Source organism: Macrosteles quadrilineatus, unplaced genomic scaffold, assembly GCF_028750875.1.
Source record: "Macrosteles quadrilineatus isolate MER2022 unplaced genomic scaffold, UCM_ALF_1.0 Scaffold_4__1_contigs__length_99947679, whole genome shotgun sequence".
Lineage (NCBI taxonomy): Eukaryota > Metazoa > Arthropoda > Insecta > Hemiptera > Cicadellidae > Macrosteles > Macrosteles quadrilineatus.
The window spans coordinates 42,002,812-42,026,282 of NW_026542597.1; the positions used below are offsets into that span (position 1 = coordinate 42,002,812).

The 23,471-nt window shown below is 36.3% G+C and overlaps 1 protein-coding gene across 20 annotated transcripts in view; it reads right to left on the reverse strand.

Moving 5' to 3' along the window:
• Nucleotides 1-23,471, reverse strand: part of LOC128993620 (mucin-2-like) — a 104,558-nt gene that overhangs the window by 13,400 nt on the left and 67,687 nt on the right. For 16 of the 20 annotated variants that reach the window (XM_054417644.1, XM_054417641.1, XM_054417639.1 and 13 more), the window contains 5 exons: nt 20,105-20,186; nt 6,143-7,083; nt 5,546-5,650; nt 4,937-5,095; nt 4,333-4,407 (listed from right to left, as the gene is read on the reverse strand). In XM_054417644.1, the coding sequence (XP_054273619.1) occupies nt 4,333-4,407; nt 4,937-5,095; nt 5,546-5,650; nt 6,143-7,083; nt 20,105-20,186 (1,362 nt within the window). Of the gene's footprint in view, nt 1-4,332; nt 4,408-4,936; nt 5,096-5,545; nt 5,651-6,142; nt 7,084-8,798; nt 8,938-10,888; nt 11,681-20,104; nt 20,187-21,821; nt 22,169-23,471 lie in introns of those variants that run through there. The other 4 variants (XM_054417625.1, XM_054417627.1, XM_054417630.1 and 1 more) reach the window with 4 other exon arrangements.

A 23,471-nucleotide genomic window follows, 5' to 3' on the forward strand; every position in this document is an offset into this window, starting at 1 on the left:
ATGTTTTTACTGACAGGCCATTCGTTCTTGGGCAATCTCAACCAGTCAGGTCCCTCCCACCAGCGAGATTCTGACAATATTCTCGCGCTACAGCCTCTGGATGGAAGATCTGCAGGATTTTTATCTCCAGGTACATGATTCCACTGGTTTATGTCAGTAAGCTTTCTTATCTCAGACACTCTATTCCATACAAAAACATTCCAGTTGTTGTCTTGTTGAATCCAAGCCAATGTCGTACTTGAATCTGTCCAGTAATATATGTCCATATCTTTCCAATCCATTGATTGTAATATGGTACTTGTGAGACGTGCTCCCACCGTGGCGGCTAATAATTCCAATCTTGGAATTGTGGTTTTCTTCAGAGGAGCAACTCTTGATTTTGCAGACAATAATTGGACTCTTACTTCATTTTCAATTTCAACTCTCAAGTAAATAACTGTAGCATAGGCATCTTTACTTGCGTCGCAAAATGTATGAATACTACAACCATTTGAATCCATAGTCATTTTACCTATCCATCGGGGTATTTTCACTTTTTCAAGAGCGCTTAACTCATTATACCACAGCATGAATCGTTTACTGATGTCTGAACTTACTTCAGTGTCCCAGTCAATTTTCAAGTCCCACATACTTTGCAGAAGAAGTTTAGGAAACAAAGTAACAGGGCAAAGGATACCAATTGGATCAAAGATCTTGTGAGATATGGATAAAATGTCTCTCTTTGTGATTCGAGACACGTCCAAATCTTTAATACAGTTCGTCAGGTTAAAAAACAGAACGTCCTCAATATAGTTCCATTGAACTCCCAAAACATTAGTGACGAACTTGGTATCTCCTTCTTCAATTACGCTCGTGGCATGCCATCCTCTTAAATCAAACTTAGCGGCAGCCATAACTTGTTTCGATTCTTCAACAAAGTGTTTTAGTTCCTCATAAGTATCTACACTGGTCGAAACATTGTCCACGTAAAAACTTTTACTCAGCTTCTTTACCACATTATCATCAAACTCCTGAGAAGTCATAGATTTTTGAAGATGCAGATCAATTACTGCCCCTAGAAGAAATGGACTACATTTCACTCCAAAAACAACTCTTTTATGGCGGTAAACAATACTTCGGCTTCTTTCATTGATGTCAAACCATAAAAACCGAAGAAAATCTCTATCTTGTACATTTAACGATATCTGTAAGAAGGCTTTTGCTATATCAGCAATAACTCCAAACTTCCCTTCCCTAAAACGCATCATAACAGAAGGAATCAGTTCAATTAAATTTGGTCCATTTTCAATACAGTCGTTCAATGAGGGTGAAAACTTGGTCTTTGCTGATGCATCAAACACTGGACGAATTCGTGTGGTAATACTACTCTCCTTCACTACAGGTCTATGTGGCAGGTAGTGAAAGTTGTTGTTCAAATCGTCAGAAGGTACAGCTTCAATGATGCCATCACTTAACCACTGTTTAAAAACTGAGTCATAGTCTTCGGTTAAATTGTTACCATCCAATTTCTTTACAACTGTTGATAACCTCTTTTCGGCTAACTCTCTGTTACTAGGTAAAGGAGGATGACAATCAACCCAGGGCAAACTTACTTCATATCGACCTTCTTCATTTATAGTGGTAGTTTTTATAAAATGCTTTTTAACTGCCAAAGCCTTTTGCTCTTTGGAAACTGATTCACTTGTATCAGTAATGCCTATAGTGTCTAATCTCCACAGTTCCGATATGTCAGCATCATTAATAAACATTGATGTTACAACAGTGGAGAGTGTAGTTGAACCTGTACTACAACTAATTATAGCCTTACCCATCAGTGTCCATCCCAGAAGAGTTTCCATAGCCACTAGTCCAGATTTCAGTTGAATCATATTTCCAGTGAATAGTTTACCCGCTATATCCGCTCCAATCAAAATACCAATTGGTAGCTCGGTCTCATGTATGTCAGTCAGAGAAACATTTTTCTCTAAAAGTTCCTGTATCCAGGGACCTTCGGTAACAGGTGAAATTTCCCCACATATGGTAGTTTGACTCAATACCTCAAAGTTGCAGTTGTAACTGTAATCTTGACTGGTTAGAAACACACGATGTCTGTTATGAATTACTTCACCAGATTTGACATTACCAAAAAGAGAGTGTATGATTGTTTCTTCTCCTAAGCTTTTGTAATTCATTTTTTCAGCTAAGTCCTTTAAAATGTAAGAACGCTGCGAACCAGAATCAAAAAGAATGCGAACAGTCTCAAATTGATTACTACCTGGGGTTCTTAATCTTGCCTTAACTGTTTGCAGAAACACTTTCACTTTGCTACTTGATTTATTGGCCAAAGCGGTATCTTCCACTACTGTCATTTCTTTAGATACCTCATCAACACATTTGCTTACACACTCATTCACTACTTCTTTGGAATGAATACTAGGACACATTATAGGATAATGTTTCCTTTTACAATTAGAACATGACAAATGAGCTCTACAATTCTTAATACGGTGACCAGGCTGCAAGCAAAGGAAACAGCACCTCTTTTCCTTTAAAGTGGACACCTTATGAGACAATGGCAATTTCTGAGCAGCAAAACAGTTACTACTCTTATGATTCTTATCACAAAAGACACACTTTGTATAAGAGTTTTGAGTTTTACCAGAGGACATGAGGCATGAAGCTGTTGGTATGTCTATCTTACCTGGTTGAGTTTGAGGTGACCTTTTAAAAGATTTCTCCTTCCCAGAGCTACTTATCCCAAAACCTGCCATGGCTAGACCGATTCTCTGTTCCCCTTCAACTTCAGACAACATAAACTTCATTAAATTGTTGAGTCTTTCCTGAGGGTCTGTACCTACTTTCAAAGGGCTTCTTTGCCACGCCCTTAAGAGATCTTCAGGCATACAACTTTCAACTAACGGGTATAACATGGAGGAACATTTATCTGTCGTAACTCCCAAGGTATCTAATGCACGCATATGAGACTCAAGTTTGTCATATAAACTTTGTAAGTTCATTGTGTTCTTGCCTCCTAGAGCATTTTGTAAAACAATTTTCAAGAGTTCCCTGACATAAACCTCTACCAATAGGTCATCTTTACCAAATCTGGCTTTCAAACATTCAATTGCTTTTGGATAGTTTGCACCAGTTGGAGGAAAACTCTGAACTACATCAAAAGCTCTTGATCCGGTAACTATGGATTGCAATAAATATTGAAACTTATCTTCTGAATCAATGTCTGAGTCACTATGAATTTTGCTAAACTGACTCCAGAAAGGTAGCCAATTGATCAATTCTCCATCAAACTTTTTGATCTCAATTTTAGGGAGCTTAAATTTCTTCTTACTAGCATTGTTACAGCAAGATCCAGAATGAGCACTAACTACATCGTTACTTTGTTGTAGTAAATTCTGGACTCTTAATTTTACAGCTTCAAACAAAGCTAAATATTCTCCAGCTAAGATTGTTTCAGCTAACAGCTTATCTTCAGAAACATTATCATTATTCAATAACAAATCAAAGATCTGAGAATTCAAAACCTGGAGTTCATCAACCTTTATCTCCAAAAGCTTTAGAGTGGTTTGAATTTCAATTTTGTCTGTGGTTTCATTTTCAACTAAACTGTTTAGTTTGTTCAATGTTTTAGAAAAATAAGCCCTATATACTGTTCTATTTTTCTTTAGATTTTTCATCATAGAGATAGGTGAAAAACAAGTCCTGTCACGGTCGCCAAATGTTGTTTTACACTACACACCTACCTTCTTAAAGTGATGAAAACTATAAAGATAAAATTAGAAAAAAACTAGACTTTTTAAAACCACACTTCTATTTTCAACAACTCATATAAAACTATTATGACAACAAGACAAAACAAAAACATATGACAATTTAAATTAGTCAAAAGTAAATATTCATCATATCAACAGACTAGGAGATATAACACCATCTATCACTTTTGCTAAAGCCGGTTTACACAATGCTTATTGGTGAGACTTAAGGGCAATTGTGAGAGCAGTTGGCAGGGCAATTGGCTTGGAGATTTTAAAATAAGCCAATAATTTCAGTCAGTTATCATCTGACAATTGTCTTATCTACTGGCATCGCGTGAAACCAGCTTTAGATTGTGGCTGTACCTAACCATCTGTCAGTATTCAATTGATTTTAATTTACAACATGTTAGTAATTACTGTTAACTAAATATTTACTTTCTTGTTTACCTTTTTCTTTCTTTTGATGTTGTACTTTATGTCCATACAATAAATCCTCTAAAATGTTGATTATATTATTTTATTAATTATTGTACATCACCACTATCCACAAGATAACATCCTCTATAAAATAAATAGCACTTACAAGTTTTCCACGTTTGTAGTTCCTTCCATTTCCCCGACTTGAGGGCTTTCCTGTAACCGATCCTGTGAGTGTGACCTATAAAATCAAGATAATTTAATGCAAAACTTATTGATCAGCATTGTAGATGTTATTAAATTTACGGTAGGTAAGTAAAAGAAACGTCTTTCAACACTTAAAATGTATATTTACGCTTATACTGTTACTCACAAGGCTTTTATATACATAAAAGATGGTAAGTGATGATCGATTTCGATTGGACACTCTAATCGATGATGATTGGAGTGTCAAATGGAAATCTTACACAATATAAAATTCTTGTCATTGCAAATCAAAGTAAATGGTTAAAATTTTGCTTTAATCATAACAGATTCTGAATTAATAACTGAATCCTAAGTCACAGTGTTCAAGAATTAGTTGTATCGATCGTTTTGAGGAATCGAAAATCGATTATCATAAGGAAAAGTATTGTTATAAGGTAAGTTGATTAACTATCACACAAAATAAAAAAAAATATTGGTTTTAGTTTTGAGGCCAATACCCAAGGTGACAGATGAAAACAATTTATATTTGCAAGTATTTTTAAACAGATTATTCCAGAACTTACTCTTGCTGTGAGCCAGATGATAATTGGTACATGTTCAACTCATCTGCGGAATTTACACTCGTCGTATTCATCTCAGGAGCCATTGTAAAATCAGGATTCACACTTGTCGTCTTCATCTCAGAAGCCATTGTAAGAGCCGTTCTATCATCAGGAGCCATTCTACAAAAACAGTTAATAGTCAGCCCTTAAGTCCGATACTACTGAAATAGGAGCCTATTTCATAACTTTGGGGGGGGGGGGGTAACTTTTGTTTTAAAGCAAGATGTCACTATTTATTTTTATGTTCATGTGAATAAATAAAATCATACATTTCGTTGGTAGCAAGTCTTCACAACTGGTTACGCGCAAAACTGGTTGTTAAAAGCATATTTATTTGCTGTACAACATTTCATAAAAAAGGATGCACAACATAAGCGTCAGGCAACCAGATGTTTATGGATGATTGGACCCATGGATGATTGGTTGTAGGTTATTCACAACACATGATTGGCAGATTTTTCATAACGCTGCAATAGTCATGCAATTTTAAAAATTGGCTCTACCTGGTTTTCTATACGGGTAATTTAACAGTTGCCGCTACAATTCTATTATACTGTGCTTTTAACTTACTTTTTGTTTGTGTAAGTTTCTGGTGGTCCACTGCGTTTTCTAGGCCTTCCTCGACTTCTCTGACTTGTGGAGAATGGAGTTTGACCTCCAAGAGATTCACTGATTCTGAGGGGAAAATAATTATTAAATTAATAAAATTAACATAAAAAATAAACTTGAAAGAGTATGATCAAAATATACTCTATTGTTTTGCACTCATTTTGAACACAATGATTTACTTTATAAAATAATTTTTTCTCTGCTCGTGTGCATCGCAGGGAAAATCTATGCATACTGGTAAAGATATTTTCCTGTAGATGTGCAGAATCCCTTTATAAATTAAAATAGGCTAAAAAATGTAGATGTGCAGAATCCCTTTATAAATTAAAATAGACTAAAAAATAAGCAAAAAATTAATTAAAATAAAAAAAATAACATGGGCCCTATGGGTTGTCATGCTGATGAAGAAATAACAACAAAATTTTAACAGAAAATCAAAACAAAATAAATGGGATATTCCAATCAAATATTTTATCTACAGCGTGGCGTGAAAATAGAGGAGTCTGTACTTGTGAGAGAACTAACTTAAATGCACTGAACTAAACAAAGTATACTTACATAGGACTTGGTTGGATGGTGGCAATATCAGGAGGTTTGAAAGTATTGGCAGTCATTACATTCACAATCGAAGGATTTGCCACGTTGGTGGAAAATGGCACTTGAGGTTCAAAAACTTGAGGTAACAACTGGGCATACATTACTGGTCCACCAAATGTTGGTTGTGATACGGTAGGAAGAGTAATGACTGGTGTATTATTGGCACAATTCTTAGAGATAGAATCAGTGTCTGCACGATTTTTTGAAGTTTGAGTGTTTTTAGCTCCGCTTCCTTCCTCTTGTGATAAAGCTTGCATTACCTCCGTGATGATCTTTTGCTTCAGAGAAACCACTTTCTTCTTAGGCAATCCTCTCAGAACTGAAGAAATATATTTACCAAATTGATCGTAACTATCAAAATTTGAAGTGGCAGCTAATTTATTTGAAACCGATTCCAACCGCTTAATAGCGGACTCCAGTGATTTCACACTAATATCTACTTTAGCAGTCTCGTTTTCTGTAGCCTGTTCACTCTCCCTTCCAAACATGTCTTTTGATTGCAAAGTTTCGATCGGCTTTACTTTTACAGTGCTTGTACTTTCAGTCGGTTCAGGTGTCGCATCAGCTACACTGGTGGTTTGTGTTGGTCCGCTTTCACCATCTGCGTCCTGACTAGCGGGCATGTCTTCTTCGAATAACATCGGGGTTGGTGAAATGTACATGCGGCTTTCATACAACTCTGGTACTTGGATGGGTGGGCTCTCTGATGGAGTGTAACCCGTGCCACTGACGGAAGCGGACGGTTCTAGAGGCGTGGACTGGCTGTTGTCAGCAGAAGTGGATGGTTCAGACAAATTCAAATCCGAAATGGTGGATGAAGCAGAAAAGTCTGGTATTGGAAACTGTGGAACACTCGCTGATGTGCTTGGACCTCCATCTGCGCCAGGGTTCTGAGTCTCCACCTGCAGCATTCACATATGTCTTACAACACAGCACTGGTGATTCTATTTTGCAACAGATTAATCAAATGTGGATTTGCATTTCCGCACAAGAATAACTTGTGAATTTGTATAAATGAAATACAGTAGAGTCCTGCAAACTCGGCGTAATGTGGACTGGAAGGGTGCCGAGTTTGTGAAATGCTGGGTTATCAGGAACTAGGGTTAAAAATAATAACAATAAAATTTTTAAACTTTTTAACCGCCTTTTTTATTTATATTTTTATTACAAGTCAGTATTAAGTCATCAGATATAGTACACCAAATCCTTGGTACGAGTTGCGAATGATTTGACTTGAGCTGGCTTGAGTCCATGTTTAACTTGGACTCCAAAAATCACTAATTTTCTGAGCCAGGTGATGGCTGAATTATCCAGACTGCTGGGTTATCGAGTGTCGAGTTTACGGGACTCTACTGTATTCAGAAACATTTCTTTAAAGTAACAGTTAATGAAAAATAAAATGGATAGCCAAAAGTTTACCTCACGTGGTTTAAACGCCTGCATTCTAATTTGGGAATTATTGGGAATATTATTGGTTAAGTGAGTGCAGATTTGACTTCCTAATAATGAACGGACAAACTAAATCAGGGATATAAAATAAGCCAGCACTAATCAAGTTTTCACTTGAAACTTATTCACATGAATTTATTGGTTTTTTAACACAAACAATACCAATTCTTTCTGAAAGGCAAATTATACAAAACCCCCATCACAACCTTACTTACAATATAAGATAAATTGTGAACAAAATACATTATGACATTCAACAATTTCATACTGTACCGTCAATGCAAAATCCGGTTTAATTAATGTAAAATAAATTCCACTCTTTATAAGATGGATTTATGCTTAACACCAGTTACAACAGAAGGCAAATAATAATGCTTATTTAGTAGAACCTCTCTCCTCATCAGTCACGACTAAATATTCCCAAGTCACTCTTAATATATCACCAAAAAATGTTTAAGATCTGTTAGTGAATACAGTTTTAATAAGTAGCCTCTTTAAAAAATGCATTTAACAATTTTAATTTTACAAGAATCCTTCACAAGAAAAATAAAACTAGGCAATTGATAACTGAGTACCCTATAAAGCCAAACTCTCTAAAAGCATAGGCCTAAGTGCTAGGCCTACTCAATAACTTTAAGATTTAGTGGCCCTCAAGTGCGGTATAGGCTAACCATGAAAAATCTAACATTAGTTGGTTCGATACTCTTAACCATACCTCCATTTTCAGATTATGAAGAACAATTGAAACTCTATAATCCGACATGGGACATAGCGCAGGTTCGATAACAAAAACTTAGGATTACAGAAAATAATACTAAAATGAACCTATAAGCTGGATGAGTCAACACCACTTAACTATACATTTAAATTCTACGACTATAGGTTCAAACTAATCACCCCCCCATAATCAATGTCCTCGGTACAGAACTACTGAGAAGCAAAATCAGAAAGACGCGAGACTCTCTTGACGCAAATCAAATTCAAATACCGAAAAAAAAAACCATCAGCTGATACTGTAACTAATTACGGTCAGTGTACAGCGTGCCAACATCAACTTAAACCTGAAAATCTGTGGATATTAAATGGTTGTTGCTGTGGATTTGTGGTTGTTAAGTACATTGTCTTGAAATGCAATAAGTTCTATGAGTTTCATTCAATTACTCCATACTTCTGGAGAATATTCAGCGATCGATTGATGCATCACACTATCTGTGGCCTCTGTAAGGCTTCTTCTCGATAGTTGTTGTCTCCGGCTCCTTAATAATTGTGTGTATACTGTAGAAAACTCCAATTTAGCTTTCGGGAACCTACAAGATTTAGAAAAATGTTAATACACATTGTTATAAAAAACACTGAATAGAATATAATATATTCAATTTCTTTTGTCCAATTGTCCCTCAACAATCAACACTCAGTAATTCGGCGTATTCTGTAGTCTAACCGCTAGCAGTCTTATCGGGTTATAGACCACTGTAAACAGTTAATAAATTTTGTTAGAAGAACAGAAAATGCCTCAAATTCAAAGAAGAAATATTGAAAACAAGAGGAGACAATTAATAAGAGATCGTATGCCTATGAGGAGAGTAGAATAAGAGAGGCCTGGTCTAACAGCCAGGAATCCAGATACACAATCACTTGGTGGGATAAATAATATTTGCCAGTTCTGCTATCCAACTTACTATGTGAAACAATACATGAAGAATATACACATGGTGGTAAAGTAAACCTTCCTTTGGTAAAGTAACACTGACAGATTGAGACATTTCAAAACCTTTAGTAGAAACTATAATAGGCAAGCTCCAGTAGTAAAATTAAACAAAAACTTAGTGGAACTTATGTTTTTGTTTTTATTGTTAACATTTTTGTTACTCGCTCTACTTCAATTGAGAAAAAACGCAACTGTATTATTTACTTCTTGCTATTACAACGGCAAGGTTACGTTGCCAGTTCCACATGGAATCTTATGTACAAAGTTTTTTGACCAGAAGTCACAAAAAATCAAGACATTTCAAATAGAAAAATAAGAAGTTTTGACAAAGCATTTATGGTAAGTGTTAGTCGCAATATTTGACCAAAACAAGATACCTAAGGGTTTTGTGTATGCATTCAAAGGCCACGCTCATTACTACAGAACTGGAATAACACCCACGGAATTGCAGTCGCTACGGTCAACTTAATTTTTTTATTCAGGAGAGGCAAATAATAATCACTAAGATATAAGATATAAATAAGCTTTCAAAACGTTGTGACAGATAGCCTATTGTTGAGGTAAACTCTATTGAACAATGTGCGAATGTGCGGCTACTGGGCATATACTCTGGCTGACATACAACACATTAGGCCTAAAAGACGTTACAGTTAACTAATTTCCAAAGGTGTTGCTGCTATATATTCACAGCAGATGGTGGTGACCAGTTGGTAACCAAGAATTTGTTCTAGACCTATTGGCTACCTCAAAAATGTTAGGCCTACACATTAAATGATCGATATCACCACACTTTTCAGGATTCCCATGTGGAGAAAATCCTATGGTTTAGAGGGATGTCTCAAATCAAAGATATAAAGAGATATTGGCCCAACTTAAATTAATTTGACTACTACAGATTATCAGTGAGGCAACGTCTTCAGTGCTCCATGCTGGAAAAAACTTTGTTGCAACATATTTTAGACATGTTCATTTGAATTGAAGGAGAGCGTTTAGCATTCATTAGAAGTAGGGGCCTAATCATGTAAAACAAACTGAGAGCAGAAATTTATGTGAACGTTTACAATGCAATTAGAGATATTAACACATCACTACCAGGTAACACTAGAGTCCTCACACAGAGGGGTGTGACGGCTGGTAGGACAACAGGTTTTAACAAGTTTTATAATAACTAAGAATAATACAGCTGATACAGTTACTCTAATTTAAGCACAAAGCTTTCCTTGACGTTTTTTCATACCTACTTGTAATTACTGTTTTTTTTTTTGTTGTAGGCTATCTAATTTGTATATTTAAAATTTTTTTAAAATCTTCTGTGAAATCCTAAAAAGATTTTTGAGTGGTTTTATTTTCCCTCATTAACTTAGGCTACCTCAGATTGCAATTAAGTTGACATTTTTACAAGTGTCAGTAACTTAAGTTTGATGTACTGTAGGCCTGCCCAATTCAGAATTCATACAACAAAACACCATTTTAAATTTTAAAATGGACAGTTGGCAACAAAATTATCAGGTCTAAGCTTATGGGTAATAAAAAATTAGCAGAACTCGAACCTTTTTGCCACCTCTTCGAAGATAGTCCTCACAGATTTTTTCTTGTCTTGCTGTATGGCCTTTCGCAGCCCAGACCTAAGCCGAAGCTCTTCAACATCTTCGACTGGTGCTGAATGACTGTGTTCACCATTTATAACAACTTTTTCAGAAATCTGATTCATCGAAGCGACAACTGGACATTGGATTTCTCGGCACCGTAAATAAACTACATCCTTCCAGGTCTTGTAGCGAAGATAAAGAAATCCCTGGTACAAATAAACTAATGATCCAGAGCGGGATCCCTCCAATGCTTCCATGGCTGTACAACAACCATAGGCCTAGATTTCCTTCCTACTTATGTTACAAAACCCTCGATAGTGAACCACGCATTGTATTGTTTTCCAAGTTAGCCTAAGTCTTCTAATAGCTCATCTGCTTCTTTTACTAGGCCTAGTTGCTTTATTTCTGAACATTTCCTTTTGAGGTTATGAAGGAAGGTAGGCTTAGTGATTCTAGACCAATTAATTGGTTTGTTTCCTGGCTTACTGATTGCAAAACTTTTATCTTATTTTTTAATAACAAAGAGACGAAAAGTTGCATTGAATAAAAATAAAAACCTGAGACACTTTATGATAAGTCAGGCCTAACCTTAAACAAAAACAGTAAATCAACATGCCGTTGTAAAAACCGGTATTTCGTCAAAACATTAGTAAGTTGTGTAGTCCTATGTAAGGTAATATAATATTACATGAACAGAAGAATATAGTATCCAATTCATTCAATAATACTTTAAGCTTTACGGTTCACACTTCACAAACCCCAACCCAACAACAACGAAAAGAACATGGAACACGAACGAACACACAGACGGACAGACGACACACCACATCACTTCAATCCAATCAAAACAAAACAACGAAGAACTCGGACCGACCCGACCGAAGTCGGAACTTACAAGCGAAGTGACAACGACAACTAGAACGGCTGGAACTTATTACCATGTCTTCATCTTTTACCCAATAAGGGATTGATGGCGTCAGAATTTCAATATATACAAAAATACATGATAACAAACTGAATTTGAGTAGATACAAACATATATTTACAATAACTTTGGCATGTGGATATGCGGTTTAGCCAGACAATTCAGGAAAACTATCCTCAAAAAAATCCTTTAGAGAGTAGTACGCTCTTGACTTAAGGAGAGGGACGAGCTTCTTCATGAAAAGTTTACGCTCAAGACGCTTGATCGAGTGAGGCAGCTTATTAAAAATTTGAATTGCCACTGTATTATAGCTCCTTTGCGATCTTGCAAGCCTAACCCTAGGCACATCCAGTAGCTCGTGCTGCCTTGTTTGGTGGTCATGAAATGCTGAACGGAGTTGGAGATTGTCGTAATTGTCATATACCAGTAGTGAGCAAGCCAGGATATAATGGCTGTAGACTGTGAGGATTCCCAATCTTGCGAAGATGGGTTTACAGTGGGCAATGCGGTCACTAAAAGTAATGAGTCTTACAGCACGTTTTTGCAGCACTAAGATGTCCTCAACATCCGCAGCATGGCCCCATAGCAGTAGGCCATAGCTCACATGGCAGTGGAACATAGCATGGTAGATGTTCAGCAGGTATGGCTGAGTGATGAAGTTTCGTAGCTTGAGCAGCAGACAACATACCCTAAAAAGTTTGCTACTAACTTTGCTGATGTGATCGTTCCACGCCAACTTCCTATCCAGATGAAATCCAAGGAGCTTCACTGGCTCATCCCGTGGGGCATTTCTCGCCAGACTGCAGACCAGTGCCTGGGTTTTATCCTGGTTGAGCTGGAAACCATTTCCTTCAAACCAGCGGGATGAAACTGACAAGCAAGTGAAGACAAGACTCTGACAAGAACTGAAAATTAGGTAAGAAGTGAACTGAAAAGGCGGTAGGAAGTGAGTTCAGTCCAGTACTTGTCCTGTCCGTTGCAGTGTATTCACAAAACCAATACAAAAATCCCGCTTAGATAAAATTTAATTCTATGTAATCCCCGCATATGGTCTGAAAATCACCGTTCTATTTCGAGCGAACTTATTTGTGTATCATTGTATCATAACTCTAAAACCTTGCTATACTATTGTTCTGAAAAAAAAAAATCATTTGAGTTATTTTTTTGTTACCTGGCATGTAATGAAAGCATGATTAAAAAGAGAGAAAAAACAGGTGTCAGCAGGCACGGCCGCCTTTAACTACAGGCCGCGGCCTGGTAGAATTGGCAACATCGCAAGTGGTGTTGTTCAGTGACAGACATCCCATAAGATAACATGGAAGACAGGTGACATCAGCTCATTAATTCGCACTTTATTGATTTAAATTTATGAACATTAATTTATTAAAATATTGAAAATAAAACATACAGAATTGAAAACAGAAACAATATGAATTATAATCTATATCTGTACATTTTTAAGCGGAGTCAATATTGTCATAGTCCAGTAACCAATCTTTCGTAAATACACAAATACCATTAGCTGCTTCCAAACTAAAGAGCTGTTACAACACCACTTGCGACGTTGCCAGTTCGAAGGCCGCGGCCTGGAGTTAGAGGCGGCCGTGCAGCAGGACAGCAGAGCCATAAATTCCGTCATAATTCGCAGTCCAATACAATACCGCACATGATCTTAAATCCCGCGTGTGAAAACGCGGAGTAGGATAGGAGACAAGTGACATACCAGACACCAATCGTAATCGAGTAGTCGACCACCGACCATAGAGATGAATGGATTAAAACTGGAGTCACTAATCTCTGGTTGAACATTAGAGAAAAGCGCGTTAGAGAAGTGCGTGGTATCCATCCAAGCACGGTCACCTTTAACTCTCCGCGGCCTTCAAAGTAATAGTCCTGCTTTAAAGTGGCAACGTCGCAAGCAGTGTTGCAACAGCTGTTTTGTTTAAAGACAGCTAATGGTATTTGTGTATTTTTTTTAAGAATACGAATACTTGGTTACTGGGTTATGAAAATATTGACTCCATTTTAAATGTACAGAAAAAGATTTTCAATTTATATTGTTTTGGTTTTCAATTCTATGTTTTATTTTTAACCTTTTAATAAATTTATTCTCATGAATGTAAATTTAAATGAATAATACGCGAATTACTGAGCTGGTGTCACCTGTCTGTCATTTTATCTTGTGGGATGTCTGGCGTAACGGCCACCTCTAATCTAACTACAGGCCGCGGCCTGGTAGAATTGGCAACGTCGCAAGTGGTGATGTTTAGTGACAGACGTCCCATAAGATAACATGGCAGACAGGTGACATCAGCTCATTAATTCGAACTTGATTGATTTACATTTATGATCATAAACTTATTAAAATATTGAAAATAGAACATACAGAATTGAAAACCGAAACACTATGAATTAAAAATCTATATCTGTAAATTTTAAGCGGAGTCAATATTGTCATAGTTCAGTAACCAATCTTTCATACATACACAAATAACATTAGCTGCTTCCAAACAAAACAGCTGTTACAACACCACGTGTGATGTTGCCACTTCGAAGGCCGCGGCCTGGAGTTAAAGGCGGCCGTGCTGGCGCTAAACAACACTACTTGCAGCGTTGCCAATTCTCTGGAGTGGGGGTGGCCATGCATCCAAGATGATCGCTTGTTGCTGTGTTTTGTTGGTCACACTGTCTCGGTTGGTTGGACTGGTCAAAAATAACGCCATCTAATTGGATCGAATTTGACAGCTATCCAACCAACTAATCATATTGTCAACATAACAACACAAAAAATTGAAAAAATAGTGGCACGACTTTTGAACACAGAGTGTTGACTCCAGTTATAATCTATTATATTCATCTCTATGCCATCGACAGCAAACAGTGTTCCCAACAACAAGCCAGTTGAAAATCCCGGCCGAGATCCCTATACACCACACAGAAGCGAGAAATCCTTTAGTGATTCTTAATAATTCATTTATTTTTTCTCCTATTCGTCATAAGGTAGACAAATAGAATTCTATTTGTCTATGGTAAAAATAACCCTCTACGTGGAAATAGTTCCCTAAATGGGAAAAATTTGCACGTATGTGTAGTTCTACTAGATACCCAGCTACATAATTAAAAATAAACATTGCATGTTGTGCTAGCAGTGTGCGGCCTAACCGTTGGAAATACAAAAATTCTGTTGAAACAACTAAAGAACACACAAAAATATAACTTTTTTAGTCCTATTGACTTTTGCCACATCTTTAACGGTTATTGAGAAAAGTTGAAATTAATAGGCCTATTAACAAAACAAAACAATTTCTCCCCCCCCCCCATATTATGGTGGATAAAGAAAGTATTCAAACATATTTTTTTTTCAGGGGGCCAAAACGGATACATATACTCAAAACTCAATTAAAAATGTTGATGAAAACAATGGAAATTGCAAAATTTTATGTTTTCAGGGTGAAAAATCAGAAAAACCCATTTTTACCCTATAAAACCCCCCATAAACCCCTGTTCCCGTAGTCCGATCATGCTGGTTCGCAAACTCGTTCGAATAAATGTAGATTTACAAGTTTATACCAAATTTCATCAAAATCGGATAATTTTTGCTCGAGTTATCGCGCTAACGGACACATATATAAATATGAATTTGAACGGATGGTGTTTTTGGCCTCTGGGGACCTCAAAACGAAAAACTAAATCGGTCCCAGGTCCAGGTCTTACCATGAGACCTACGGTAATAGCTTATTCCCTATATGGGAAATTCGCTAAAGTGAAAATCGTAGCACAGTATAAACATAAACAAATATTGTTTTATGTTGTTACTGGGTGCTAAGGACTAGTTTCCCCCTTTTAAGGTTTCCGCTATTGAAAGGGTTTAGGATCTCCGTTATTGTCAGCTTAGTTCTTAACCGATTAAAAATATATTTATGTTAATTTATTCATTTCTTATATCTGTAGGCTTGTACTTTAATTTTTTGATAATAGGAGAATTTTAAGTGGGAAGTGACTGGTAAATACTTCTAAATAAGCATTTTTCTAAAGCATTTTACACATACAAATAAATTATTAGAAGAGAATTAAAAAAGTAGAGTCGTAAATTTGAATCTGGGGAAGGAACAATCTTCAGATGGAAAATATTTTAACACGTTCACTGCTAATGACGCACTTGTGCGTCATAAGTATATTAGCAGATATATAATACATGATGTATATAATTACATAATATATTTTAATCCACAATTTATAGTATAAAATTTATTTAATTAAAGATATATTGTCACTCAATTAACATGATCATGTTAATGTTTATGTTTTTTAGCCATTTATAAAAGTATTACATATCATTAGCAGTGAATGTGTTAAAAGTTAAGTGAGTAATTTAAGAGGACTTAAACGTCTGCAAGCGCTTCTCACGGCACTGTTCACAATGGCGCAACATAGCCACTGAGGCCAGAGTTGTGATTCCTGAGCTGAGGTAGAGCACACTCTTAAACTCTGCGGTGCAACCTGTGGCTCTGGCTTTACAAGTGAGAACTTTCCTTTTTTTCTGAGACATGGTGCGGCGGCGCTTGCAAGTGATAACAAGATGTCAAAAACAGGAGAACGCAGTTTAGACAATTTATAAAACATCCACAGTTTATATTACGAGTATATACACTCTGAAATAATTATTTTACTATTCATAGAAATATTAGTTATTACCAGTGCTCGATTTTTTGGGGAACGAGGTGGAACTGAGTTTCGGTACCTCTCATTTGGAAAGATAAAAATATTGGCATAAATATGTACTTATCACACCACACTAAATAGGTTACAGTTCCGGTTACACCTCATTTTACAAATCGAGCACTGGCCAGTACTGTTATTGTTAGCATGCTGATTCATATTAAGATCACTGATATGGGGCCAAGTTTTTTAGTGAGTAGTCAGATAAATTCAGGAGTCTCACGCTACAGGCTGGCTACCTGTGTGGGTAAAAACATTTTCCCTCCTCTACCTAAAAAAAGATCACTGCTATAAGGAGAATACTTACGATTCTATAGAGACTTGTTTCTTCGGTCAGCAGGTGGACTCCCTGGTTGCCATTCTTCCCATTCTTTCGATCCCTTGTCAGAAAGGTGTTTTCAGATGGAAAAACGAGGGAAGTTCTGTTCTCAAAATGTACGTTACTAGAACCGGCAAACGAAGGGTGCTCCACAGGCGTCGGTGATAGTTCCGTTTTTACCTTAGGCTTTATGAGTCCATAGCGTTTTAACGCATGCCATTCAAGAAGAAAGTGTCCACGTAAATTTCGTTTTGGTTTTCTCGCTCTATTTCTTCGGTTTCCCATAGTAATTACTTGAATATAATATTTATTTAACACAGCTATTCAATCCTAATGAACCAGCATATTCCAAACTATATACACCATCACAAAACTTTAAGTCCCACACCGCAGCAAACCTGCAGACTAAGCAAATTTCCATTTGCCTAGTTGGATTTTCAATTAAATTGATATAACATTTTAAATTACTGTTGAACATGTAGGATGTATTCCCTATTCAAATAACATTAGGTTTAGTGAATGCTTAGGGCTGCTGTTACAGGGAGGGTAGAAAAGTGTGTTAAACAATAGCTTATTATAAAATAAATTAGCCAAGTTTGATCAAAATGTATTTTGAAGTTTGATCAAAATGTAAAATCTGATTATTTTTGCTTGAGTATTTGTGCTAACGGACATACACATGCAATTGAATTGATGGAGAATCGAGAACAACGTTCCCACGCTGCATTTTCAAAAGAACCTATGTGTTTGTATGCGAACCGTATATTACCGCCACTTTAGTGTGCGTTGCCAAACTGGAAAATTCACGACATCACCACTGGAATACAGGTAGGTTAATTCTCTACCCGCCAACCAGTGACTTCTTGGCCAAAATCAGATGCTATTGTCCACATATGGGCATAAGTCTAATTTTATTTGGAAACTCTCCTAGATCTCCGCCCCACTGGCTACCTAAGTTGCCACGTGAACACACTTAATATTAGAATTACATGCCACATAAGCAGCATTAAGTTGCCTAGAAAATATGAACTCCTTGCCTGAATTAAAAGAAACAAATTCTGCCAAACTAAGCGGTAAAATGATGATTTATTATTAAAACCAACGATGGTTGCGTGACTATTTTATACACGGCGCTCTAAAGAAACACATTAGCCTTTCCGCGACCTCTCCTGTTGTGAAGCGGCTAATAAACAAATAATGAGTAAGTCCATTGATAGTAAATAGCCTATTAAATATTAGCACAATTTTAACATTATGACATACCTTTGAAAAGGACTGAACACCCTTCTTAGGAGCTGTCTTCTTCACCTTTCCCATAATCTTATGCACATAACTGCCAGGCAAATCGGGAATACATGATACAGTATGGTGTTCCTCACTAATAATATCATTGTTTTTTGTCAACACTCTGGCACCACACACACGATTCACACACCGCCACACAATTTCTCCGCCCTTCTTATCATTTTTCTTCGTATATCGGAAACCGTTGTATAAAAGACTAGGTTGGCCTCTTATGGTCTTTGAAAACTCCATTCTACAGATGGTTACACCTTCCGGTTTAAGCACACAAATGAGGTTTGAATTGGCAGCAGTGTTTATAAAACAAAGGGGTGGGAGAGGGGTGAATCTCCAGAACTAAGGGTCATGCAGGGCTACCTGCTTGGAGTTCCTTGCCCCATTCAAGTTTGCATGTGGACAAGATGGCACTAATTATTCTGTTTAGTCAACTGTGAAATATGCTGGACGAGATGGCACTATTAGGAAATTGGACATCGGTCGAGATAGCTCTGACTACATCGAAAACAACCAACGACCTTTCAAGCCTAACCTTATATCTCTAAAACTATGCAAATCTAATAAACTACCTAATGTACTTGGTACATCTAAACAAGCTAGTTTAACCTAGAAATTGTTCTTTACCCTTCAGAACACACGGTATGTATTTGATGAGCGATGTAAATATCATGATTTATTTAACTTAGGTTTTAATTTCAAACATTTAAATCACTTGTTCAATTGTGCTTGCTGAAATGGATGCATTGCACGACGTCCAAGTGCCACAACGTCAAATAATATTATTCAGTGTCACGACGTCCAAAATGTAATTTTGAGCTGTTGCACGACGTCCAATATAAAATATTTGACTGTTGCACGATGTCCAAGTGTCACAACATCCAAATGTACAGTAACTGCAAAAAATAAAAAATTATGTTTTGGACGTCGTGGCACTGAATAATATCATTGGACGTCGTGGCACTTGGACGTCATGCAACACGCTGAAATTACAACAATTGATGCAACTGATCTTCATGAAACTTTGTATGTAAGAGGAGACCTAAGTTAGCAAAAAAATTAACTAGTACAATTCAAAATGGCGGCTTTTTAAATTTTTATGAATAAAATTGCTGATTCCGTCAAAAATGTCAAGGACACTTTAATTTTGCATTTTAAATTTCCTATCAAAGACCAAGTTCAAAAAGATCAAATACAAAAATAGCTGAATTATCATGATTTTTAGTTGTAAAAGCTTGTCAGGTTGCGCCTCACTACCGTACTGCAAGGTACAACAACATGCTGACTCTGCTAGTAGCCTAAACAAAATTATTTGCTTTTAAGCTCCACAAAATTTTTTTCAGAGGGGGCTGTAAAAGGATTGGGTATTTTCATGTTTTAAGAGTAAAAGTTTGAAAAAAAAGATCAAAACCCCATAACCCCCTCTTCCCATTACACGATCTTATTTGTTGGACTTATTCAAAAGTTAGTACGGCCCCTACTCATTCAAGCCGAATTGAATCAAAATCGGACCACAATTACTTAGGTTATCGCATTCATGAACGTATACATACAAAAATTTGAACAAATAATATTGTTGGCCTCTGGTGACATTAAAATAAACAATAAATCGGTCCCTGGTCTAGGTCTAACCATTGCACCTACAGTAATAGCATTTTATGGGAAATTCACTGAAAACAAAATGGATGAGATTATAAAAATTTTCCGCCTTTTTTTTAATTTGGCGATGTCAATATTTCAGCATGATCTTGCTTAATGGTCTTGTTTCTTTTCAGCTCCCAGAACCTTTATTAAGGTAAACTTTTGGCATATCCATGACTAGAATGCTTAAGATTATTCGCAAGAACTATCAGTAAATTTTACTGGCCGATTTGACCTCATAAATGGTTCAAGGCATAAATAAAATGGGGTATTCTACCTTTTTGGAAAGCTTCTTTGCTTTAGTGGCAGAGAGACTCGTTGACTTTCCATCAAGTTGACCATCTACCTCTTGGTTCGCACTGCAACAAAGAAATATATCTTGAAATATCTAACAAACAAAATAACAATGGAGCAACAACCAAAGGAAAAAGTTATATTACCAACATTCGTTAATACTAATTTTAAGTCCAGGATAGTGATATACCTTGATTAATCTTAGGAGGAAATAAATACAAAGCTTATATTGTGACTGGTGAGATCATGACTTCATTGGATAAAGAGTCCACTGGGGCTGTCGAGGACCTTGGGTATACATACATTATACATACATTTATTTACTTAGAAGTTATAACATTTGGTAGGCCTATGTAAGCTTTTTTGTTTTCTTCAGTTACAGAGGTTAACTGTTAGAAAGGACCACGAGGTCCTACCTAAGTTCGCCTCAATTAAGAAGGATTTTAATTTCATTTCAGTTTCAAACACACATTTCAAATAGACACAGATGTTTGTTTCATTATATTAATAGCTATTTTACCAGTGTTTCACAATGCAGGACGCTCAAGAGAAACATTTGTCTCTTACTTAGCCTACACATCACTTTTGCCATATTGTAGATAATCATGGCAGATTAAGTCCTGCAAAATTATCACAGTTATTATGTATAGCACAAACAAACAAAACAATAACATGCCCTACATTATCTGTTATTAAAAACAATATACCGGTATTTTATAATACCGACACTTTTTACAGTACAGTATCATTAATGGAAATTTGGACACTGGAGATGACCATTTACAGTATAACAATATTTTAAAATAAACTTACTGTTCAGCACTTAGAACAAGAAAAGAAAGAAATATAAAAGACAAACAACAATATTTACAAGTAGTATATGCCAATTGATATTGGTGTCATACAAATTATGCTACTCGTCATATAACTTAAACCTCAACAAAGTGCTAACTAGTTTTAAAAAGTTGTCGAGATATCTGTACTAATACAGACGATATGATAATGATGATGATGAATACTATTTTCTCTCTTGTTGACATAACCCTTCGTTGGCAATTTGTCTGTTCCTGAGCTTCCGCTCTAAACAGACTCCAGGTGCCACCCAAAATTAAGGGGGGCACTACAAAAAAATGTCTTAGAACTGTTTATCAACTCAGAGGGATTATTGGTAATCTACAAATCAAATCAAATAATTTATTCAGCCAGAATTAACAATATACAAGTTGTATTGGCTAAGTCAAAATGAAATAAAAGTTCTCCTCTACAAGTCCGGAGAGGAGAAACGTAAGGAGGAAACAGAGCTGGGGTGCTGTTGCCCTGGTCGTACAGATGGACTGCCAAAACTACTGCAGCAGACACCTAAAAGAACAGCATTCCCTCCGCGGCAGTATTGCCAGAGCTTCCATCATGCCACAACTAACTTTAACTTCAGTCTTTTATACAAGTTTAACAGCACTTTTCCTAGGATATAGTGCCATTTATTTAGGTAAAGATGAAAAACACTACTTTGGCCAGTACATCATTGCAATGAGATAAGTGACCCCTCTGGACCACCTCACATAAAACAACATCAAAAGCTTCCAGTGCATTACATTTCTTGCTCTTAGTGATTAAATGATAAATGGATGTTTTACATGGCTGTCTCTGGCATGTTTGTGTACAGTTGTTCGTTGTCTACATTCTTGTGTGTGCCAACGAACCTTTCACTGCTAGAGCCGCTGTCTTGAATGAAGAATGGCCGCAAGTCCTCTCCTACAGTCATGGCCCAGTCAGGTGGTATCTCAAACTCACTTCCCACATAGGGAAAGGAGGGAAGATGTTGGCGTTTCTTCCTTCGATTTAATAGATCACGTTGGATAGATGAAAGCTTGCCGAGCTGAGCCTTGACTTCGTCAGGGGTTTCTCGGAGTCCAGTTGTTAGAACCTGCGAAGGATTCATATCTGGTATCTGAGATGTTTCTCTTAACTTAATTCTGACTTTTGTCACTTCCTTCGAGATCTCATTCGCTGGGTGGGAATGCTCCTTATAGTTTCCCAGATATGAGTACTGAAAGAAAACCAAAGCATTAATCCAAAGAATTTAAAAACAAGTAAAAGAAGTAATGGAAAATACATATTACGGGATGGATTGTTAGGAAGTCTTGACATGTAAAGGACTTCATGTTTTGGATATTTTTTTTACTATTTCACAATAGTTTTATGAAATAGTTTTAAAGGATTTTCAAATAGTACAAAAATAGTTCACTGTGCTCAAAACCCAATGTTACCATAACAAATGGTCTTGGTTTTGGTGAATTTCCCCCATAGGAAAAAATGTAGACTATTACCGTAGGCAGCACGGAAAGACATAGACCCGGTACACATTTATTTTTCATTTAGTTGTCCCCAGAGGCCAAAAAACACTATTCCTTAAAATATATAGGCCTACAGTAGAGGGTGTTTCCAAATTGTCTGGACATATGTTTTGGACTTGTTCCTTGGGCTAAGACAAGCGGAACATAAAATGCCATATAGTTTGTCCAGCCTCACAAATTAAAATTTTTTGAAAAAAAACACCCTCATACCCATACGCTGGTAACGAGTTTCTAAAATTTGTCCCTGAATTGATAAAAAAAGAAACAAACCTATCTAAATTCAAAAAAATTCTAAAATATTATTTAATAAATTTAGCATTATATTCTTTTGAGGAGTTTTTCACCTCCCATACATAGTATTTTTATTTTAAGTATTCTGACACTATTCATTGTACCACCAATGTACATGACTTATGATGAATAACGATGTTTGAATATTAATATAATATGAATATAGGTCTAAAATGCCTAGATTTCTGTCTGACGGTCTGTTTGTGAGTTTTTAAAATTATTTTATATCTTAGGCATGTTACAAGATAGAAATTTCCAAATTGGTATAAATGTGAGGTTTAGAAGGTAAAATGAGCTTCAGAATTTTCATTCCAATATCTGAAGCCATTTTGAACTTTCCTGTTAAAGGGAACATCCATTATTATCGATGATTTTTTTGATATATCGATATTTTTGCTTTCCGATCCATTACAAATTGACAACAACTAACTAACTGATCTTGTCTAGGCTAAAACAGTCTATTATATGGATTAAGAAATGAAACTGTTCAAAGCTAACCGTTTGATAACAGAAAAGGCAAGTTAAACACGGAATTTTACAGCAAGTTTGGTTAGTTATGTTAGGTTATTTTTTTAGAACAGTTTCATCATTTTATTATTGTTTGTTGATACTGAACAATATTTATCGTAGTTGTCAGATGATATGTTTCAATTTGTTAATATCGATATATCGAGAAAAAACCATCGATAATAATGAATGTTCCCT